Below are 17,248 nucleotides of genomic sequence, written 5' to 3'. Positions count from 1 at the left end.
AGAGATTAGCTAAAGACCTAAGTAACTAAGGTTCAGACCAGAAGATTTTCCCCAGAATATAAAATATAGAGACGTGAAATGGTTTTAATAAAACAAGACAAATTAGTTGATGTGAAATAAGACTTGTTAGACAACAATAAGAGTTAATACTAAATAATAAATATATACAACATTTAAAGATTACCTGATGCAATGTGAACACATAAATGAAAGATGTGGAAACAGAAAGATGGTAGAGTAATAAAATGTGAAACTACACAGAAAAATCTTCAATATTTAAAAAAAAAAAAAATTAAATACATTTATATTCATACCCCCATTACTATGATGCTCCTAAATGAAACTCAGTTCAACTAGCTGTATTTAATTGTCATATAATTAGTAACTAGAATGTGCCTTTATGTAATTTTACCTCAGTAACCTCACCTTCCCATAACTGCTATTGTGTAAAGACTTCAAGAGGTCTTTTATAGACAATATTATTGAACAGGCAGCGTCAGGAAGACCAAGGATACACCAGACCGGTCAGGGATTAGGGTGTAATCGAGAAGTTTCCAAACTTTGAATCTGACAGAGCACTGCTAATCCATTGTTTGAAAATGGAAAAAGTGTGGAAAGGATAGCATTAATCAGAAAAGCAGCTGAGAAGACCCAAGGAAACTCTGAGAAACTGAAGAAACAGTTCAGGTGTGAGAATCTGCTGATAACTATTAGCCATGGACTACACAAATCTGGCATTTTGGGGGAAGGGACAAGAAGTCCTGTTTGCAGCTTGTCACATTACAAGTTATTGCTTAATTTGAGTCTCTCAATGAAAAGCTTTTGTGCCCTGAACTCATGATGAAACACATCATGAGTGTGTTTCATCATGAGTTCAGGAATGGTGGGAAGATTACCACAGGCATCAGGGAAAGGCTAAATGAACCCTGTGATGGACAGCAAAAGGCTTAATGCTGCGGTGAAGGACAATGACCCTAAACGTGCAGTGAAAGCTGCAAGGGGATGTTGAAAATCTAATCATATCTATGTGTTAGCATTCCTCAGACAAAGCTCAGACATTTATATTTGCTCGATAATAATAATAATAATAATAATAATAATAATAATAATAATAATAATAATAATAATAATAATAATAATAATGTAGTTTTATTATAATACTTAAAAAGGTTTTTGAAAATCTGTTCAGAGTGAGCGCTCTTCGTGCAGTTTCCTCTCTGTGGAGGCACGCGGGCTTCGCTGACTCCTCTGCCTGTGATTGTTGTGTCGCCGGCCGGGAGAAAGTTGCTCTCACAGTCTCTACGCTTTGTTTTGCTTCATCACCACACACAGCCATGGCGGACAACCAGGAGGAGAAGCTGTACAAGGCGGAGTACGCTAAAAGCGGCCGCGCCTCTTGCAAGAAATGCAAAGATAGCATCGCTAAAGACTCGCTGAGGATGGCCATCATGGTGCAGGTGAGGTCTGCTGTTGATTTATCCAAGAAATCTCCCCTGTGGGGCAGCTAACTAAATGCATATTGGCTTATAACTGATTTGGCTTATTGTGAACACATGGAGTCATTGTGAACTAGATGGAAAGCTGGAAAATGATGATGAAAAAGTGGTTTCTGTTCAGCACAGTGAGGCCCTAGTTAGCATTTAAATGGCTGACATTGTGTGCTAAGTTGTTGCTCACAAAGAACCGTTCAGCTTTTCTTTACATTTGTTGTCTTGTACTTCCCTGGACGACTCAAAAGGTGTATATCAGTAAATAGGCACAGAATAATGCAGTTTAGACTGAATCGACAGCTCCTCCAGCCAGTGCACACTGCTGCACCTCCCCATGGAGAAATAATTATTTTAAGAGTCTAAAACCTGCTTATGAGGCTTCTTAAAGTCAGACTCCTGATTCATGGCCCGTGGAGCAGCTCCAGCTTTGCAATCATTCTCCCTTTTTTTAAAAAAAAACAAAACTCTAAAGGGTAATTATTTAGTTCAGGTTTAATTAGTGAGTCCGTACTTTCAGCAAAAGTCAGCAGTTCTACCAGTTTTATCACCTAATTGACGCTGACAATGTTATTGAATGAGAACTAATCATCAGGTTTTATTTTTTTTCCTACTCATCCTCTGAAATAATATGTTTATTATTTCTTAGGATCAATCAGATTTTAGAAAAGCGTAGTTATTTTCTGACTAGAAATTTTCACTTTCTTTCATTTGACTGATTTATTTACATCATTGACAGCGTAACCGAAGATGATCACTTCTTAACCGAAAAGCTACAAATATTCGAATCTCCTTAGATATTATTTTCTTTTTTATTTCTAAGCGAATTAGTGCACCTTCCAACGTTGTGTGTGTGTAAGTTTGGGGTTTAATCAAAGCTGCCTCCTTTTTCAGTGTAAATAAAAAACATAACTCATTTAAAAATAACTGATACATATGGCAGAAATAAAATACTTTGTAAAGTATTTTATTTCTAAATACTAACATGGGAGAAAATAGTTGAATTATTTTAGATTTATTTCAATTCATAAACATACATTTAAACACAAATTTTCCAGTTGTATTACCTTCGATTAAGATATAAATTTTTTTACAATTTTGTCTAAAGAATTACTTTCTGTACCAACATCTTATTTGAAATGTTTCAAAAGTGAAACAAATTTAAAGCAGTTGCTTCCAAACGGCTGTATTTAAATTGAGCTGTCAGTAAAAATAAAAACTTGTGTAATATGTTTATTAATTTCAAATATATGTATATCTGAACACAAATAATTCCCTGCTTTTTGTACAAGATGTAAACAAAAACATAACGATAGAAAAATATTCTTTACATTCGGTAAATCAAGTTATTATTGAAAGAATAAATTCCCATGCTGTTCAGCCATTAAACCGTTAACAGGAAGTTGTTAGAAGAAAGATTTTAGATTTACTATAGTTTTCAAAATATTTTTAACTTGGTGCACATGCACAGTAAATAATCCAGTTGTAATTATTTCAGTTATCCATTCAAAATATAACTACATTTTATTTATTCAACCTTTTTTTTGTTTTCAAATAACGCAATAAGGACCATTTAAATCTTTTAGGGGAGCAAAAACGTCAAGTGGTTGTGTTTACATCTCCTCGCTGAAACGTTCTCATATTTATGTGACCACACCCCCCACCCGCCATATCTAACGTCTGCTGTTGCTTCGTCGTAAACCTTCTGTGGACGCTTTGTGACGTTCGTCCTGCAGTCGCCCATGTTTGACGGGAAGGTCCCCCACTGGCACCACTTCTCCTGCTTCTGGCTGCGAGCGGCGCCTCAGTCCACGGCTGATATCGCTGGGTTTTCCGATCTGCGCTGGGATGACCAGGAGAAGGTGAAAAAGGCCATCGAGAGCGGTGGAGCAGTCGGAATAGGTCGGTGCTCGGTTCGCGAAGACGATGGCTCGTCAGTTCTTCTGAGCGAACCTAATTAAGCTGTCTTGCTTTAAACGGCTCGTTAAAGGTCTTGTTAAATCAACAGTGTGTTTTTTTTTTTTTTTTAGCGATCACAGTGCAAAGTGGAAAAACATCTGCTGATTTGTTTATGATAATTGGCTTTTCCCGATTATTGTTCTACAGATATTGCTGGATTAGGTTAATACATTTTTTGATATACGTTGTCATTTTTGCAGGAAAGGGTAGCCAGAAGAGTGCAGCTAAAGGAGAAAAGACTCTGAACGATTTTGCGGTGGAATATGCCAAGTCGAACCGCAGCACGTGCAAAGGCTGCGAGCAGAAAATAGAAAAGGTTTGCACCCATCTTGTGCCCATTGGACAATAACTAAATTTAGTTGCTTCGCAGATCTTTTTCACACGTCTGGCGTCTTCTGGATTCTCGTTCAGGACCAGATTCGTGTGTCCAAGAAGACGGTGGACCCGGAGAAGCCTCAGCTGGGCCTGATCGACCGCTGGTACCACACGGCGTGCTTCGTGTCCCGCAGGGAGGAGCTGGTGTTTAGGCCCGAATACGGCGCCGCCCAGCTGAAGGGATTCAACGCGCTGCGTGCGGAAGACCAGGAGGAGCTGAAGAAGAGGCTGCCTGCTGTCAAATCTGAAGGGTGAGAGGAGAAACGGAGCAAACAGGTTCCTAAACAGTCCGGGTAAGCCGGAGATCAGAGTGCTTTCCAGGCCTGGAGAATAAATATGGAGAATAGAGCTGCAACTGTAGATTATTTTAGTAATTGATTTTCTGTCAGGTATTCAGATGAAAAATAGGCAAGTTCTGCAGATTTTTCATTTCAGCATCCTTTTTTTTCATACTATATTAGCAATACATTAAAAGCAAGGGTCGCGTTAACGGAATATATTCCGTATTTGACCGGTATTTTTATTTTATTTTTTTTAAATCGACTGAAAAATCTGAAGCCTGTCCGTCATTTTGACATATTACAAATTCACACTCCTGACTATACGTGGTTCAGACGCACGGACGCTTTCAGCTGTCCGCACAGAGTGCATGGCGGACGTAACTAAAATCGCTGAAAAGATAAAAACAAATCCCTTTTGAGTATCATCCCTGACACGGACACTGAACTACATGCAGCTGACCGGGAGCCGGCGGCACGTTGGAGAGTTATGAACAGGATGCTGTGGAGCGCGTCTGGTGAAAAAAGCACATCCCAAACTTTGTGTGAAGTGGCGCGTTTAACATGACGACAGCATATCTAGAACGAGCTGGAGAATGCTATGTTCTGTATGTACAGAGTTGTGAAATCTTAAAATATTATGTCAGGTTTACTTCATTGCGTAATTAAAATTCACCTCTAATTAAAATTAGTCAGGTTGGATCAGGCACAATGCTTATGGACTCGGTGCGGGTCAGGTTTGATTTATTTTTTTATTTTTTGGTCTGATCTAAACTTTAGCGCAGATTTCTCCTCCCAGTACGGACCAGGAGGAAGTTCTTTAATATTTGGAATTTCTGCTTGGAAGAACGGACAGTAATATTTACAGGTTCAGTGTTTGTTGTGGATCACTGGTTCGACCTGGTGTTTCTTTCTTCTCCTCTGTTCTGCTGGTTCGACTCCTCTCCGTCTCCCAACATCCTGCAGCACAAGAAAATAGCCTTGAAGGTGTCTCTGAAAGCCGTCATGGTGTACGCGTACAGGAACGGGTTGACGGCAGAGTTGGCGTGCGACAGGATGATGGCGGCGAGCAGCAGCTCGAACGGCACGGGGCAGCGCGGACAGAGCAGCAGGAAGCAGTTGATGATGTGAAGCGGGATCCAGCAGACGGTGAAGAGAAAAAGAACCAGGAAGAGAGACGTGGCCATCTTCATCTCCCGCCGCATGCTGGCTGCCGCTCGGCTCTGGCCCTCGGCGCGGCTCCGCTGCTCGGGCCCGATCCGTCGCACTTGCTGCTTGACCGTGACGAAGATCTGAGCGTAGATGAGGAACATGATGACGAGGGGCGCCAGCACGCAGGCGAAGAAGTTGAAATAGACCATGTAGGTCATGTCCACCACTAGCACAAAGAAGCAGTAGCCGGAATCGGGCGGCGTCTTGTGCCAGCCCATGAGAGGCACCAGCCCGATGAGGAAGGCCAGCAACCACGTGGCGAGGATCACCAGGACGGCGTTGCGAGGCGTCATCAGGACACGGTAGCGGAAGGGCATGAAGATGGCGACGTAGCGCTCCACGGCCACCGCCAGGAGGCTGAAGATGGAGCTCTGCGTGAACATGATCAGAACGCTGAGCATGAGGAGGCACAGGTAGAGGTTGTAACGCGGTAAGCCGGTGTCCGTCAGGATGGCGCAGGGGATGGCGATCACGCCCACGCAGATGTCTGCGACTGCGAGCGACACCAGGAAGTAGTTGGTGACGGTGCGTAACTTGCGGTTGAGACCCACTGCGGCGCAGACCAGCAAATTACCCAGAGTAGACAAAAGGGCGATGATGAGCTCAGCCGTCATGTACGGCACATTGGGGGAAACGGCAACATCGGCAAGTGGACGGGATGGAGACGGGTAAACGGGAAACAATGAGACGTTCAGTGGATCTCTGTGAGACGAGTTGGTGCTTAGCAACAGAAGAGCTGTTGGGTTCTCCATCATTCGCCTAAAAAGACAAATTAGACCAATCAATCAAAGTCGCATGAATTTATTTTTGAAAACAAATAAACTGTCTTATAAAAGTATTGTCATAACCGAGATTAGAAGGACATCAGTATGAAGCAGAAGGAAACAATACCTGATTGTTTTTACAACTAACCTGCAAAATATGGCGTCTGTTTGTATTCATTCTCTGAGTCGATACTTTGTAATATCACATTTCGCTTCAGTTGCAGCTGCAAGGCATTTAGCGTACTCTAACGCCTCTGCCAGCTTTTTCCAATAAGACACTGAAGTTTCTGTCCATATTTTTTTTTACAACAGTTGAACTTTAATAAGATTGGATGGAGATAAAATTTTTGAAACAATTCTTAATTTCCTGAAGCTCCATCCACCTCCCATCATCCAGATTTTCTGTTACAACTGAAGAAAACCATCCCAAAACTAGAGTTAATCAGTTGATCAACCGGGTTCACGGTGACTGATGATTTATGACCACTGACGTCGATTTGTTGTTTAAGAACTATTTTGGGGTTTCAAAGTTAAAGTATCAAAATCTGGCATACAAATATATGCCAGATTTTTCAGATTTTATATGTAAAAAGTGTTAAAATATATTTTTGCATTTTCCTTTTGATTGACAGTTATTTAGTACTTTGCGATGGTCTGTCAAAAACTCCTGATTAAAATACAGAAACGTTTGTGGTAGTAACATGACAAAATGTGGAAATACTTTTGGAAAGTATTGTAAAGCAAAATTCATTTCATTTTTTGAGTTTGACGAAAATAAGACAATTTCATATGCTGTGCTAATATTAGGGGACATTTGGGTGAATCCAAAAATTGGAATAATCTTGCAATGAATTTTCCTATACATTTAAAACTACTTCTATCAAAAACATTTTTTCCTTCTCACCTCAGTCACTGTAACAATATTAATTATTTGAAAACTATATATATATATTTAAAAAAAAGTTACATAAAATGCAGAACTGGAATTTAATGTGGAAACATCAGATAAACATTCTAAACGTGTATATATACAATTTATCATCAAAGACAAATGAACCTAACTTCTCTTATCTTTATGGAATAAAGATGGCGGAATTTAAAATATCAAGTAGGAATAAAAAGACAAAAATGATTAAATAAATAAGAAAAATAAAAAAGGGAACAAACACAAATGATATAAAACAAAACATGCACTAAAACTAAGACCGAAGTTAAAGTGAATTTGCTTAAAAAAAATTTAGAGCCAGTTGTAATTTAAAAACTCCTCACCTTGAACTTAACTTCTCAACTTGAGGAACCAACAGAAGGACTTTCTCAGAAGAACGGAAAGGTTTGGAGGACTTGACGGGGAAAACAAATCAAATAAATTGGGCCAAATTAAAACAACTCATGAAAACACAAAGAAAGCAAACCTAAAATGCAGTAATGGCTAATTAAATAGCTGGAATGTCAACTTTTTCTGGCTGGTATCCTTGTAAAACTTTTGTCATTGCATTAAAGTGTAATTATCTTTAATAATATGATACATTACAGCTGTATGGTTACTCACTGGTTCATAATGTGTCGTTCAGGATCGTTGGAGCACCATTTGTGTCGCCCAGACAACAGCCATCTTCTTTATGAACAGATCTGCAAGATTCAGATTTAAATAGCTTCTTTCTTTACTCCTCCTGTCACCTGCTGTCCGATCAGGGAGTTTTTTTTTTATTTGTTTTTTTTTTGTCTTGTTTTTCCTAAAGTGGAAATAAATCAGAGTGAGGACGCTCCTGACGGGCGGTCATTAACGCTGCGCTAATGGTCTCTCTGGGACGGTAATTTTTCCTGTCCGGACATCATCAGTGACGCCGGGGAAGGCGCAGACGTGCACCAGCTTGCGTTTGGATGCGTGTCCGTTAACCGATGGGGCCCTAATGAATTAGTTTTAATGAATAAAGGTGTCAGATTCAGGCTTGTTTGGTTCTCACCTTTGTTGTTGTGCTCTGTCCCACTGCGCCTCATTTAGGAAGTTGATGATGATGTTTTCTAACCTTTTTCCTTCGTCCTTTCTGAGCTCTGAACATCCGCCAAAGTTTGCGCCTAAACTTGGATTTGTTCCCACAGGAAGCGTAAATCCGACGAGGTGGACGGAGCATCAAAGAAGCAAAAGAAAGAGGAAGAGGAGGAGAAGAAGAAGCTCGAGGAGCAATTGAAGGTACTTTTGTTTGCTTCTTTATACATACAGTAATGTTTAGAGATCTTTGGCCTTGATAGACTGGTTTGGGTAATCCACATCATGTCTGCATATGTAAACAGAATCAAAGCCAGCTGATTTGGGGTATTAAAGACAAGCTGAAGAAACATTGTTCAGTCAACGACATGAAGGAGCTGCTGATTGCAAACGGCCAGGATGTTCCGTCCGGAGAGTCCAACGTAAGAGAATAATAAAAAAAAAAAAAAACCTGTACTGTTGGTAAAACCACACATTTTGTGTATCCATGGTAAATGTGCATAAGATTTGTAAAATATATTAATCTTTCGTAGCGGCACCATAATTCAATCTAATTTTTATTTAGGTCCACAGTATCTTTCATTTGACATAACATGCTTTAGGTTTGTTTTTCAATAATTACTGGCATAAATACACATTCATTCAAAATTAGACAAAGGCAGTTTCATGATTATTTTTGGCCTTTAAACATTCTTAGACCAGAATCTCGATGTTTGCATTGACATTATCTTTTTTAATTCAATTAAATTTTTTTATTACTTTTGCTCAAAATATGAGTCAATCTCAGATGCACAATCTCAGCTTTAAAGAGTCTGTATTTAGTGTAAAATAATTCAGTGCGGACTTCACAAGTCAACGTATAATAGGCTTTAGTTGGTGCTGATCTTAGTTGGTACAGATTTTAAAAAAACAACTTTGAAGCAGCTTTTAATAAGGTAATAAAAACAAAGGTTGGTAGTTTGTTCTCAAATTTGTAGAATGTTTTTTAAAAATTCATGAAAAATCTAGGACTTTGAGTTGGTAGGAAATTAAAATTACAGAATTTTAAAGAGGTAAAAGGTTTTGAAAAATTAAAATTTATTTTAGGATTTCTTGCACATGTTTAAATTTCTGTAGTTTGTAAAATGAAGCCCTAGATTTAATGCATGTTTTTTCAAAACAGTTGAAATGGTTAGAAATAGAGATTTTTTTTTATGTGAATGTCAGTGGCTTGGGGTTTCCTAGAGTCTGAAGAGAATGTCGTCTCCACCCAGGTGCTGGACAGCCTGGCTGACGGCATGGCCTTCGGTGCTCTGGACTCCTGTAACGAGTGCAAGGGCCAGCTGGTGTTTAAAGGAGACTTGTATTACTGTTCTGGAGACATTTCAGCCTGGACAAAGTGTGTGTTCAAAACCAAAATTCCTTCACGCAAAGACTTTGTCGTCCCTAAGGTGGGTCGCTGTTTGTTATTAGCATTCCGAAAATGAAAAAACACACACTTGCTTTGTATTTTTATTTCTATTTCGTTTGACCGTTTCAACGTGTCATTCCAGGAATTCCACGAAGTTTCTTTTCTAAAGAAATTTAAATTCAAGAGGCAGGACAGGGTTTACCCCAAGGAGGCTCCCGCTCAAACTCTGAAACCAGCAAAAGCCGAAACCCTGGCGAGCGCTTCCAGTGCTCCCAGTGAGCGACTGCTGGAAGCAGCACCTTCAGGTCAGGGAAAACTGAACTTTTGTTTTTAGGACACTGTGGGCATCTGTTTTTAAATATCTAATGTCCTCTCATTTATTGTGGCATGAAAATGTTTTCACAACTCTTTGAACCTTCTCATGTTTTGTGTTTATAATGTAGGCGAACACAAACGATCTGTGAAGTGGGATGAAATGATGCATGGTGTTCAATTTTGAGAAAGAAACAGACGCAAAGTTGCTTAGTTTGCACACCGACTGGCTGCAATTAAGGATGACCAACAGTGCCCTCTTCTGGGTGGCGGCCAAATTAAAACAAACAAAGGTCTAAGCAGACATTAATCGATTGGAACTGATTTTATTCAAATAAACCATTAAGACAATTAATTGTTTGCAATCCTAATTTAGATTAAGGTTGCATGTGTTATAATGGTCTGCTCAAATCCTGGACCTGACTGCAGTTCTGGCACATCAACAGACTTGACTCACTCAAATTCATCCCAAGCATTTGAGATTTTAAACGCCACGTGTCCTTCAATGTCCACTTCAGTTCCTTTTGCAAAGCATTGTGATGAAGCTAGGATTTATTTAGTTTTCTTTTCATTCAAATAAATGTATCCAAATGGATTCTTTTTTTGGATTCAAAGAGTGAGTTATGGAAATTGTTCTCCAATTTTTATTAAATAGACAAACCTCTAACTGGTATGAAGCTGCTGGCTGTCGGCAAGTTATCTAAAAACAAAGATGATCTGAAGGCAGCCGTGGAGGAACTGGGTGGAAAAATTACCGGCACTGCCAATAAGGCCTCTCTCTGTCTCAGCTCCAAGAGTGAGTAACAATCTACTTTGGCCTGTGACGATCAGAAATGTAATTTTTAATGGGATATTGTTTGTTTTTTTTTTTTGTTTGTTTTGGGGTTTTTTGTAACCATCTTTTCAGAGGAGGTGGAGAAGATGGGTAAGAAGATGGAGGAAGTGAGAGACTCAGGCGTGCGAGTCGTCTCGGAGGATTTCCTCTCGGACATCAAGTCATCGGGTAAAGCTCTGCAGGAGCTGGTGTCTCTTCACGCCATCTCACCCTGGGGCGCAGAAGTTAAGGCTGAACCTCAGGCTCCAGCTGCAACCTCCAAATCTGGAGCTCTGTCTTCCAAGAGCACCGGCAGGGTAAAGGAGGAAGAAGGTAAATGGTGCTAGTTGCGGTAGTTATTGGCGGTGTAAGTGCTAAAGGAGGGTCATTAATAAGTGAAGCTGTCAACATACAGGTGGTAGTAAGGCCAAGAAGATGAAGCTGACAGTCAAAGGCGGAGCTGCTGTGGATCCAGACTCGGGTAGATATAAAACTCCCGGACTGTAATTATAATCTTTGTCTTTTGTCGTATTTTCCCCCTAACTTTAATGGGTGTTTTTGCAGGTCTTGAAAACAGTGCCCATGTTCTGGAGCAGAATGGGAAGATGTACAGTGCTACTTTGGGTCTTGTGGACATCGTCAGAGGAACAAACTCTTATTATAAGCTGCAGCTGCTGGAGGATGACGTACAAAAAAGGTAACATCCCATTGTTGTAGTGTGATATTCACACAGTAGGTGCTTATGCTGCTTCTCAGGCTGTTATTTCGCTTCGCGACCACTTTGGCCCATGTGTCCTTCTGCTATGTGTTTTGTAGATACTGGGTTTTCAGGTCTTGGGGCAGAGTGGGCACCACCATCGGAGGCAACAAGCTGGACAAATTCCATGACAAGAACTCTGCGCTGGATAATTTCCTTGGTGTTTATAAGGAAAAGACTGGAAATGACTGGGGTACCTCCAACTTCACTAAATATCCCAACAAGTTCTACCCTCTGGAGATTGACTATGGACAGGTACCAACACAGACCCACGAATCTTAAACACAAACCTTCCAATGCAGTTTGAGGTTTTTGTTTTGCAATGCTCTCTTTTCAGGACGAGGAAGCGGTGAAACGGCTGACGGCCTCTGCTGGCACCAAGTCTAAGCTGGACAAACCAGTTCAGGATTTGATTAAGATGATCTTTGACGTAGAGAGCATGAAGAAGGCCATGGTTGAGTTTGAGGTAATCCTCCCTCCCGCCCCCCCGTTTTTCTCAGCAGTTTTGACTAAGTACTAAATATTAATTGCTGAGCTTTTTATAAATAGTTTTTTTTGTCTGTATTGCAAATTTAAGATGCTGATTTAGTTTTACAATTAGTGAGGTCTTTTTGTTCTTGTCCTGTTTACAGATTGATCTGCAGAAGATGCCGCTTGGCAAACTGAGTAAGAGACAAATCCAGAGTGCCTACGCTCTTCTGACTGAAGTACAACAGGTTGGTTATAAACAGTAAATATCTGATATTCTTGCTACAGCTGGATAATATGGCAAGAATATCAAGACTTTTTCTTTTAAATTGAAATTATAATCACATTTTTCAGCAGATTTTCATCAGGTTTTGCAACAGTTCATTAATATTTTTGTGTGGAAAAAAGAGAGTTGTAGCATGTTTCATATGCTACATGAATGTGATGAAGAACCCCAAATTTTCTTCATGTAAACTTAATATTCAAAAATATTTCAACTAAATTTGCTATTTCTTCAGCACAGATGGCTACAAAACGTCTTTAGTAAAACAGCGTCTTTATTTTACATAGCTTTTTTTGATGATTGAGCAGTTTGCTTCCTCCCTGTTTTGATACGTCTCGCTGATAATTCGGGTCACAGCATGCAGCTTCAGTTCATCGTGTGCAGCCAATGAAAGAAAGCCGCAGTGACCAATATAGTCTGTGGCTGTTGGTTCATTCGAAACGTTATTGCAAAAGTTGAAAAGGTTTTCTTTCTAATTTTTTATTTTTTTTACTTGGGTTTTGTTGTATCTGTGAATTTTTCACCATGCAGATATCATAGGGCCCCCACTTGTAAACATTCTTATTAGGCAATGTTGATCTGTTGCTTCATTTATTGTCAGAGTTTGTATCTCTTACTATTATTGTTGTTGTTATAGGCTGTGTCGGACAGCGTACCTGAGGCACAGATACTGGATCTCTCCAATCGCTTCTACACCCTCATTCCTCATGACTTCGGCATGAAGAAACCTCCTCTCCTCAACAACCTGGATTACATTCAGGTGACATTTTTGTCCCACTCGCAATAGTCTTCTTCTCTTCACGTCTCTTTGATGAGAGCAGTTCTGAATTCTGGACCAAATGCCCATTTCACAAATGTTACTCTGCAGGCTAAAGTTGAGATGCTGGACAACCTGCTGGACATCGAGGTCGCCTACAGCTTGCTGAGAGGAGGAGCTCAGGACAACGAGCACGATCCTATTGACATCAACTACGAGAAGCTCAAAACTAAGATCGAGGTAAGAGGTGAAACATTTTCTTATTTATTTCCTGTTGTCCGAGGACGGTGCGTAACGTGTCTTGATAAATCCGCAGGTCGTTGACAAGACCACGCAGGAGGCTGAGATCATCATGCAATACGTTAAAAACACCCACGCGGCTACACACAACACCTACACCCTGGAAGTGCAAGACGTACGTCACTATTACACGTTTGTTTATAAAATCTGCATAAATAGCTTGTTTTCTTCAAGTAGACCTCTTTTCGCATAACAAATTTAAGCTCACATTATCTCCTCTTAAGATCTTCAAAGTCGCACGAGAAGGAGAGCAACAACGCTACCGTCCGTTTGAGGAGCTACACAATCAACAGCTACTGTGGCACGGCTCTCGCGCCACAAACTACGCTGGTATTCTGTCTCAGGGTCTTCGCATTGCACCTCCAGAGGCCCCTGTGGTGAGTGTCTTGTATGCAAAGAAGGTGTTCTTTGTCGCATTTGTTGCTTTTAAATACTAATTCTTTCCACTTTAACTTTTCAGACTGGCTACATGTTCGGCAAAGGTGTGTACTTTGCCGACATGGTGTCCAAGAGTGCAAACTACTGCCACACCTCTCAGTCGGACCCTGTGGGACTCATTCTGCTGGCAGAGGTCGCTCTAGGCAACATGTGAGTGGCGATTTGATGTATATATTTAGTTTAGAAACAGCTGATGTGATTGTGTATAAATGAACACGATTCTTTGTGTTCGCAAACACAGGCATGAACTGAAGAAAGCCTCTCACATTTCAAAATTACCAAAGGGAAAGCACAGTGTTAAAGGTAAGAGCCTTCACTATTGCTTCATCAAATACTAGGTTGATCATGTGATGCACATTTTTTGTGCAGCCCTAATAAAATTACATTTGGAAGAGTGAATAATGGAAATGGGTCACTGTGTCATATTATTTTTATTTTTTTGTTAATGAAATTAGATTTTAGCATGCTTATAAAAGCAGACATGAAGTCTTCTTCTCTTTTTATAGTTGTTAGGCATCCCACAATTTGTGTCACTGGTGGTTTTCTTAAAACCAATTATTTATTGATATTTTCTCTTCCATTGAATAAATGTTTTTAAATTAAAAATGTGACTTTTCAGAAAATTTTAGTGAGGTTGTGCTGCTCTGTTTGAAGATTAGTTTATGTTTAGACCTTTTGCACATCGCTACAAAGAGTGTCAATTCTTGCGGAGGGCACTGTTAATATTATAAAGGTTCTAAATTTAGGTTGTACTGGAGATGACATTTTTTGTTTCATTTGTGTTTTTCGTCTTTTTACTTTTTCTTTCGACAATTCCAGGTTTGGGTAGAACCGCTCCTGATCCAAATGCATCTGCCACTTTGAACGGGGTGCAAGTGCCTCTGGGAAAAGGAGTCAATACTAACATTGATGACACAAGTCTACTGTACAACGAGTATCCTTTGGTTGTCTCGGTACCTGTGAATGTAAAGATTGTTTTGAGAAATTACCCTTTAATTTTCTTGTTTTGCCAGTTTTCTTTCTGCTGTCTGCGGTTTTTTCTTCACCTCTGAACACAAAAAGAGCAATGTCATCATTAAAGTCCAACTAACCCCCATCTGGAAAAAAACATGGCAAAGTTTGAAAAATTCCTGCAAACTGGGTGGAGTCAAAAAACGGCTGAGTGTGGGAATGAGCAGAGGGGTGAGTGGCGTTGTGGTCAGGACTAATAGAAAAAGCCAAAAATAATTCTATTATTGTAATTTATGCAATATTCTATTTTTAAAATGACAAATATATTAGATATGAAAAAATGCTCTGGACTGTATTGTCCATCTGGTTTTCCTTAACCACTGCTCCTCCAGGTACATTGTATATGATGTGGCTCAGATAAACTTGAAGTATCTCCTGAAGATCAGGTTTAACTACCAGACATCTCTCTGGTGAAAAGGATCTTGTCTGGACCCTTCAAGGAAGAAGAAAAAAAGACCACTGTTGCAGCTATATGCCTTGGCTTCATTTTCTGCAGCAGATGGCATATAGAGGAGTGAAGCTATACTATGCCCTAATCCATGTGAAGTCATTTTACTTTATTTTCATCAGTTTCTGTAGCCTGTAGCGCTGGGCATCAACAGTTAGTTCGTGTGTGGTGCACACGGCGGTGCAGGAAAAGGACTAGTGATAAACCATGTTCATCAGGAGTTGATTGTGTTTGATCCTGAACATTAAACTCTACTTAATAAGTAATACCTACTTCATGTTTAAAAGGCGTTTTGAGCTGTGTCCATGCACGCTACACACATGCATACCTGTGGTTAGTTTTGTTTTTTTCTGAATTAGAGTCTGTTGCATTTTGTAGACTGACGATTTTAACGTTTAACATGTACATAATTTGGTTTGTTCTTCCTATCATGCTGTTTTTTTCCTTTAAAGGTTTCATTTTTCTTGCTTTCCTCCATGGCAATAAAACGAGTTGCATCCTAAAATATTTGTCACTTTGGTTTCTTTTCCTGATCGCAAAAACAAATTCTATTCTTTGACAAGTTCTGGTAGATCATGTGACTGTCCAGGACTTGGTCGACTTTAAACCACGTGATAATTATATCCAGATATTTAGGTTTAATTCCTGTTTTGCATAATTCACCTCACACAAACTGGTTTGTTTTTCCTGCGTACCTTATTAAAGTTCCTTGCCAACCTGTTCATGTTCCCTTAGCCTTTTCTTGTGTTGCTATATTGAAACCACAAATTAGATTGTAATTTTATGAGAGAGATTATTACAAGGTAGCATATTCCTCTGCAGTGGTAGAATACATGGAAAAGCGAAGTCTACATCTATATTCTCCCCCTTTTAAGTGATTTTTTTTTGTAGAACCACCTTTTTGCTGTTACAGCTGCAAGACTTTTGCAATATGATTATTAAACAAACCTGGAGAATGAAATTTCTGCCCATTCCTCATAAATTAGGTGAATCTCAAATCGGATTGGATGGAGGGCAACTGAACAGGATTATAATAAAATATATATATAATTCCACCTATAGAAGATACTTTGTTCAAAACCTCAGCTCAGGTAATGGAGCTGAGAGGTTTAACTACCAGACATCTCGGTGTCATGTTTTTTTGCACCGTTTTATTTCCTGGATTTCTCTATATAGCTTGAACCATCTTTGAGTTCTGACCAACATTCCCTGCTCAAAGAATTAATCTCCATAGAATGTTTTTATACTCATGTTTCACATTGGATGCAGTTTGTGGGATCTGCAACCTGTGGCAGGCTTCAGGCTTTCTGCAGTTTCTCTGATTATCTTTGGTGTTGAACTGGTGTTAAATATAAACATAATAAAAATCAAGTTTTAAAATATTTCTGCAGCTTAATGTAATATAAGCAAAGAATGTCTGTATATACATTACATTATTTGATTTTTTTCTTTTGTTTACTTTGTTCTTAGTTTTTTAAGTTTGACATGTTCAAATATTTTTTTTAGATTTGGTGTTTTATGAGCTGCATGCCAAGAGCAGGAGTAAGACTGGTTTGTTAACCACTGAAACAAAATGCCAGGTACTTACAAAACAAGATGAAATGTCTTTTGTTGTTTTGCAAAGCAAAATTTGATTAATTCTAAAGAAACAAGACTCCAAGTATCTCTTTGGAGTAAAGGTTACTGATGCCTATAATTTTTCTGCAAAATATCTTTCACTGATATTTTGTGAGATTTAATTTTTCACATGGGGTCTATGTATATTTGAGTTATGAAGGCAATTTGCTACTGAATCAGATACAAAAGAGTAAACACAAACACTCCAGTTTTGTTTTGTTGTTTTGTGAAGAAAATGTGAAAAACATGTTTTTCACATGACAGTTACTTCACTTGGTTTTCCCAATAACATTGAAGTTTGTGGTTGTAACAATGCAAAATGTGAAAAAGTTGACCATTCCTCATTAGATATGATTTGAGCGGATGCCATCTGACATTAAGAGATCCACTTAATTACCTGTACCATCTCATTCAATAAAAATGGCTTGTCTGAGAATGTGTTATTTCACAAATTATTAGTTAGGAAATTCAACATAGGATCATTATAGTGTGCTTATTAAGGCATTATACCCTCGTAGTTCTCAGGATGTGCTAAGCCTCTAACAAAGACTGGTTGCTGAGTGCCCGAGGCTGAATCTGGTTTTGATATCA

The 17,248-nt window shown here is 39.3% G+C and overlaps 2 protein-coding genes across 2 annotated transcripts; one reads left to right on the top strand and one right to left on the bottom strand.

The window, feature by feature from the left end:
- The first annotated feature begins 1,195 nt into the window (after positions 1 to 1,195).
- On the top strand, positions 1,196 to 15,545 carry parp1 (poly (ADP-ribose) polymerase 1). The gene is made up of 23 exons (XM_008397803.2): positions 1,196 to 1,457; positions 3,224 to 3,389; positions 3,647 to 3,762; positions 3,858 to 4,072; positions 8,176 to 8,266; positions 8,368 to 8,484; positions 9,316 to 9,492; positions 9,595 to 9,757; positions 10,420 to 10,560; positions 10,672 to 10,911; positions 10,994 to 11,059; positions 11,143 to 11,275; positions 11,395 to 11,590; positions 11,673 to 11,801; positions 11,968 to 12,051; positions 12,724 to 12,846; positions 12,955 to 13,083; positions 13,160 to 13,258; positions 13,368 to 13,520; positions 13,604 to 13,731; positions 13,823 to 13,884; positions 14,401 to 14,515; positions 14,925 to 15,545. The coding sequence occupies exons 1-23, from the start codon at positions 1,335 to 1,337 to the stop codon at positions 15,004 to 15,006; spliced, it is 3,048 nt and encodes a 1,015-aa protein (XP_008396025.2). The 5' UTR covers positions 1,196 to 1,334; the 3' UTR covers positions 15,007 to 15,545.
- Positions 4,081 to 5,946, bottom strand: adorb1a (adenosine receptor B1a). The gene has a single exon (XM_008397802.3). It carries the CDS (start codon positions 5,923 to 5,925, stop codon positions 4,987 to 4,989), a length of 939 nt encoding a protein of 312 aa, XP_008396024.2. The 5' UTR covers positions 5,926 to 5,946; the 3' UTR covers positions 4,081 to 4,986.
- Positions 15,546 to 17,248: the final 1,703 nt, after the last annotated feature.

This window comes from Poecilia reticulata, chromosome 21, assembly GCF_904066995.2.
Source record: "Poecilia reticulata chromosome 21, P_reticulata-male-v2, whole genome shotgun sequence".
NCBI classification, from domain to species: Eukaryota; Metazoa; Chordata; class Actinopteri; order Cyprinodontiformes; family Poeciliidae; genus Poecilia; species Poecilia reticulata.
The sequence above is the reverse complement of the archived record's forward strand: the minus strand, read 5'-3'. Positions and strand labels throughout refer to the sequence as shown.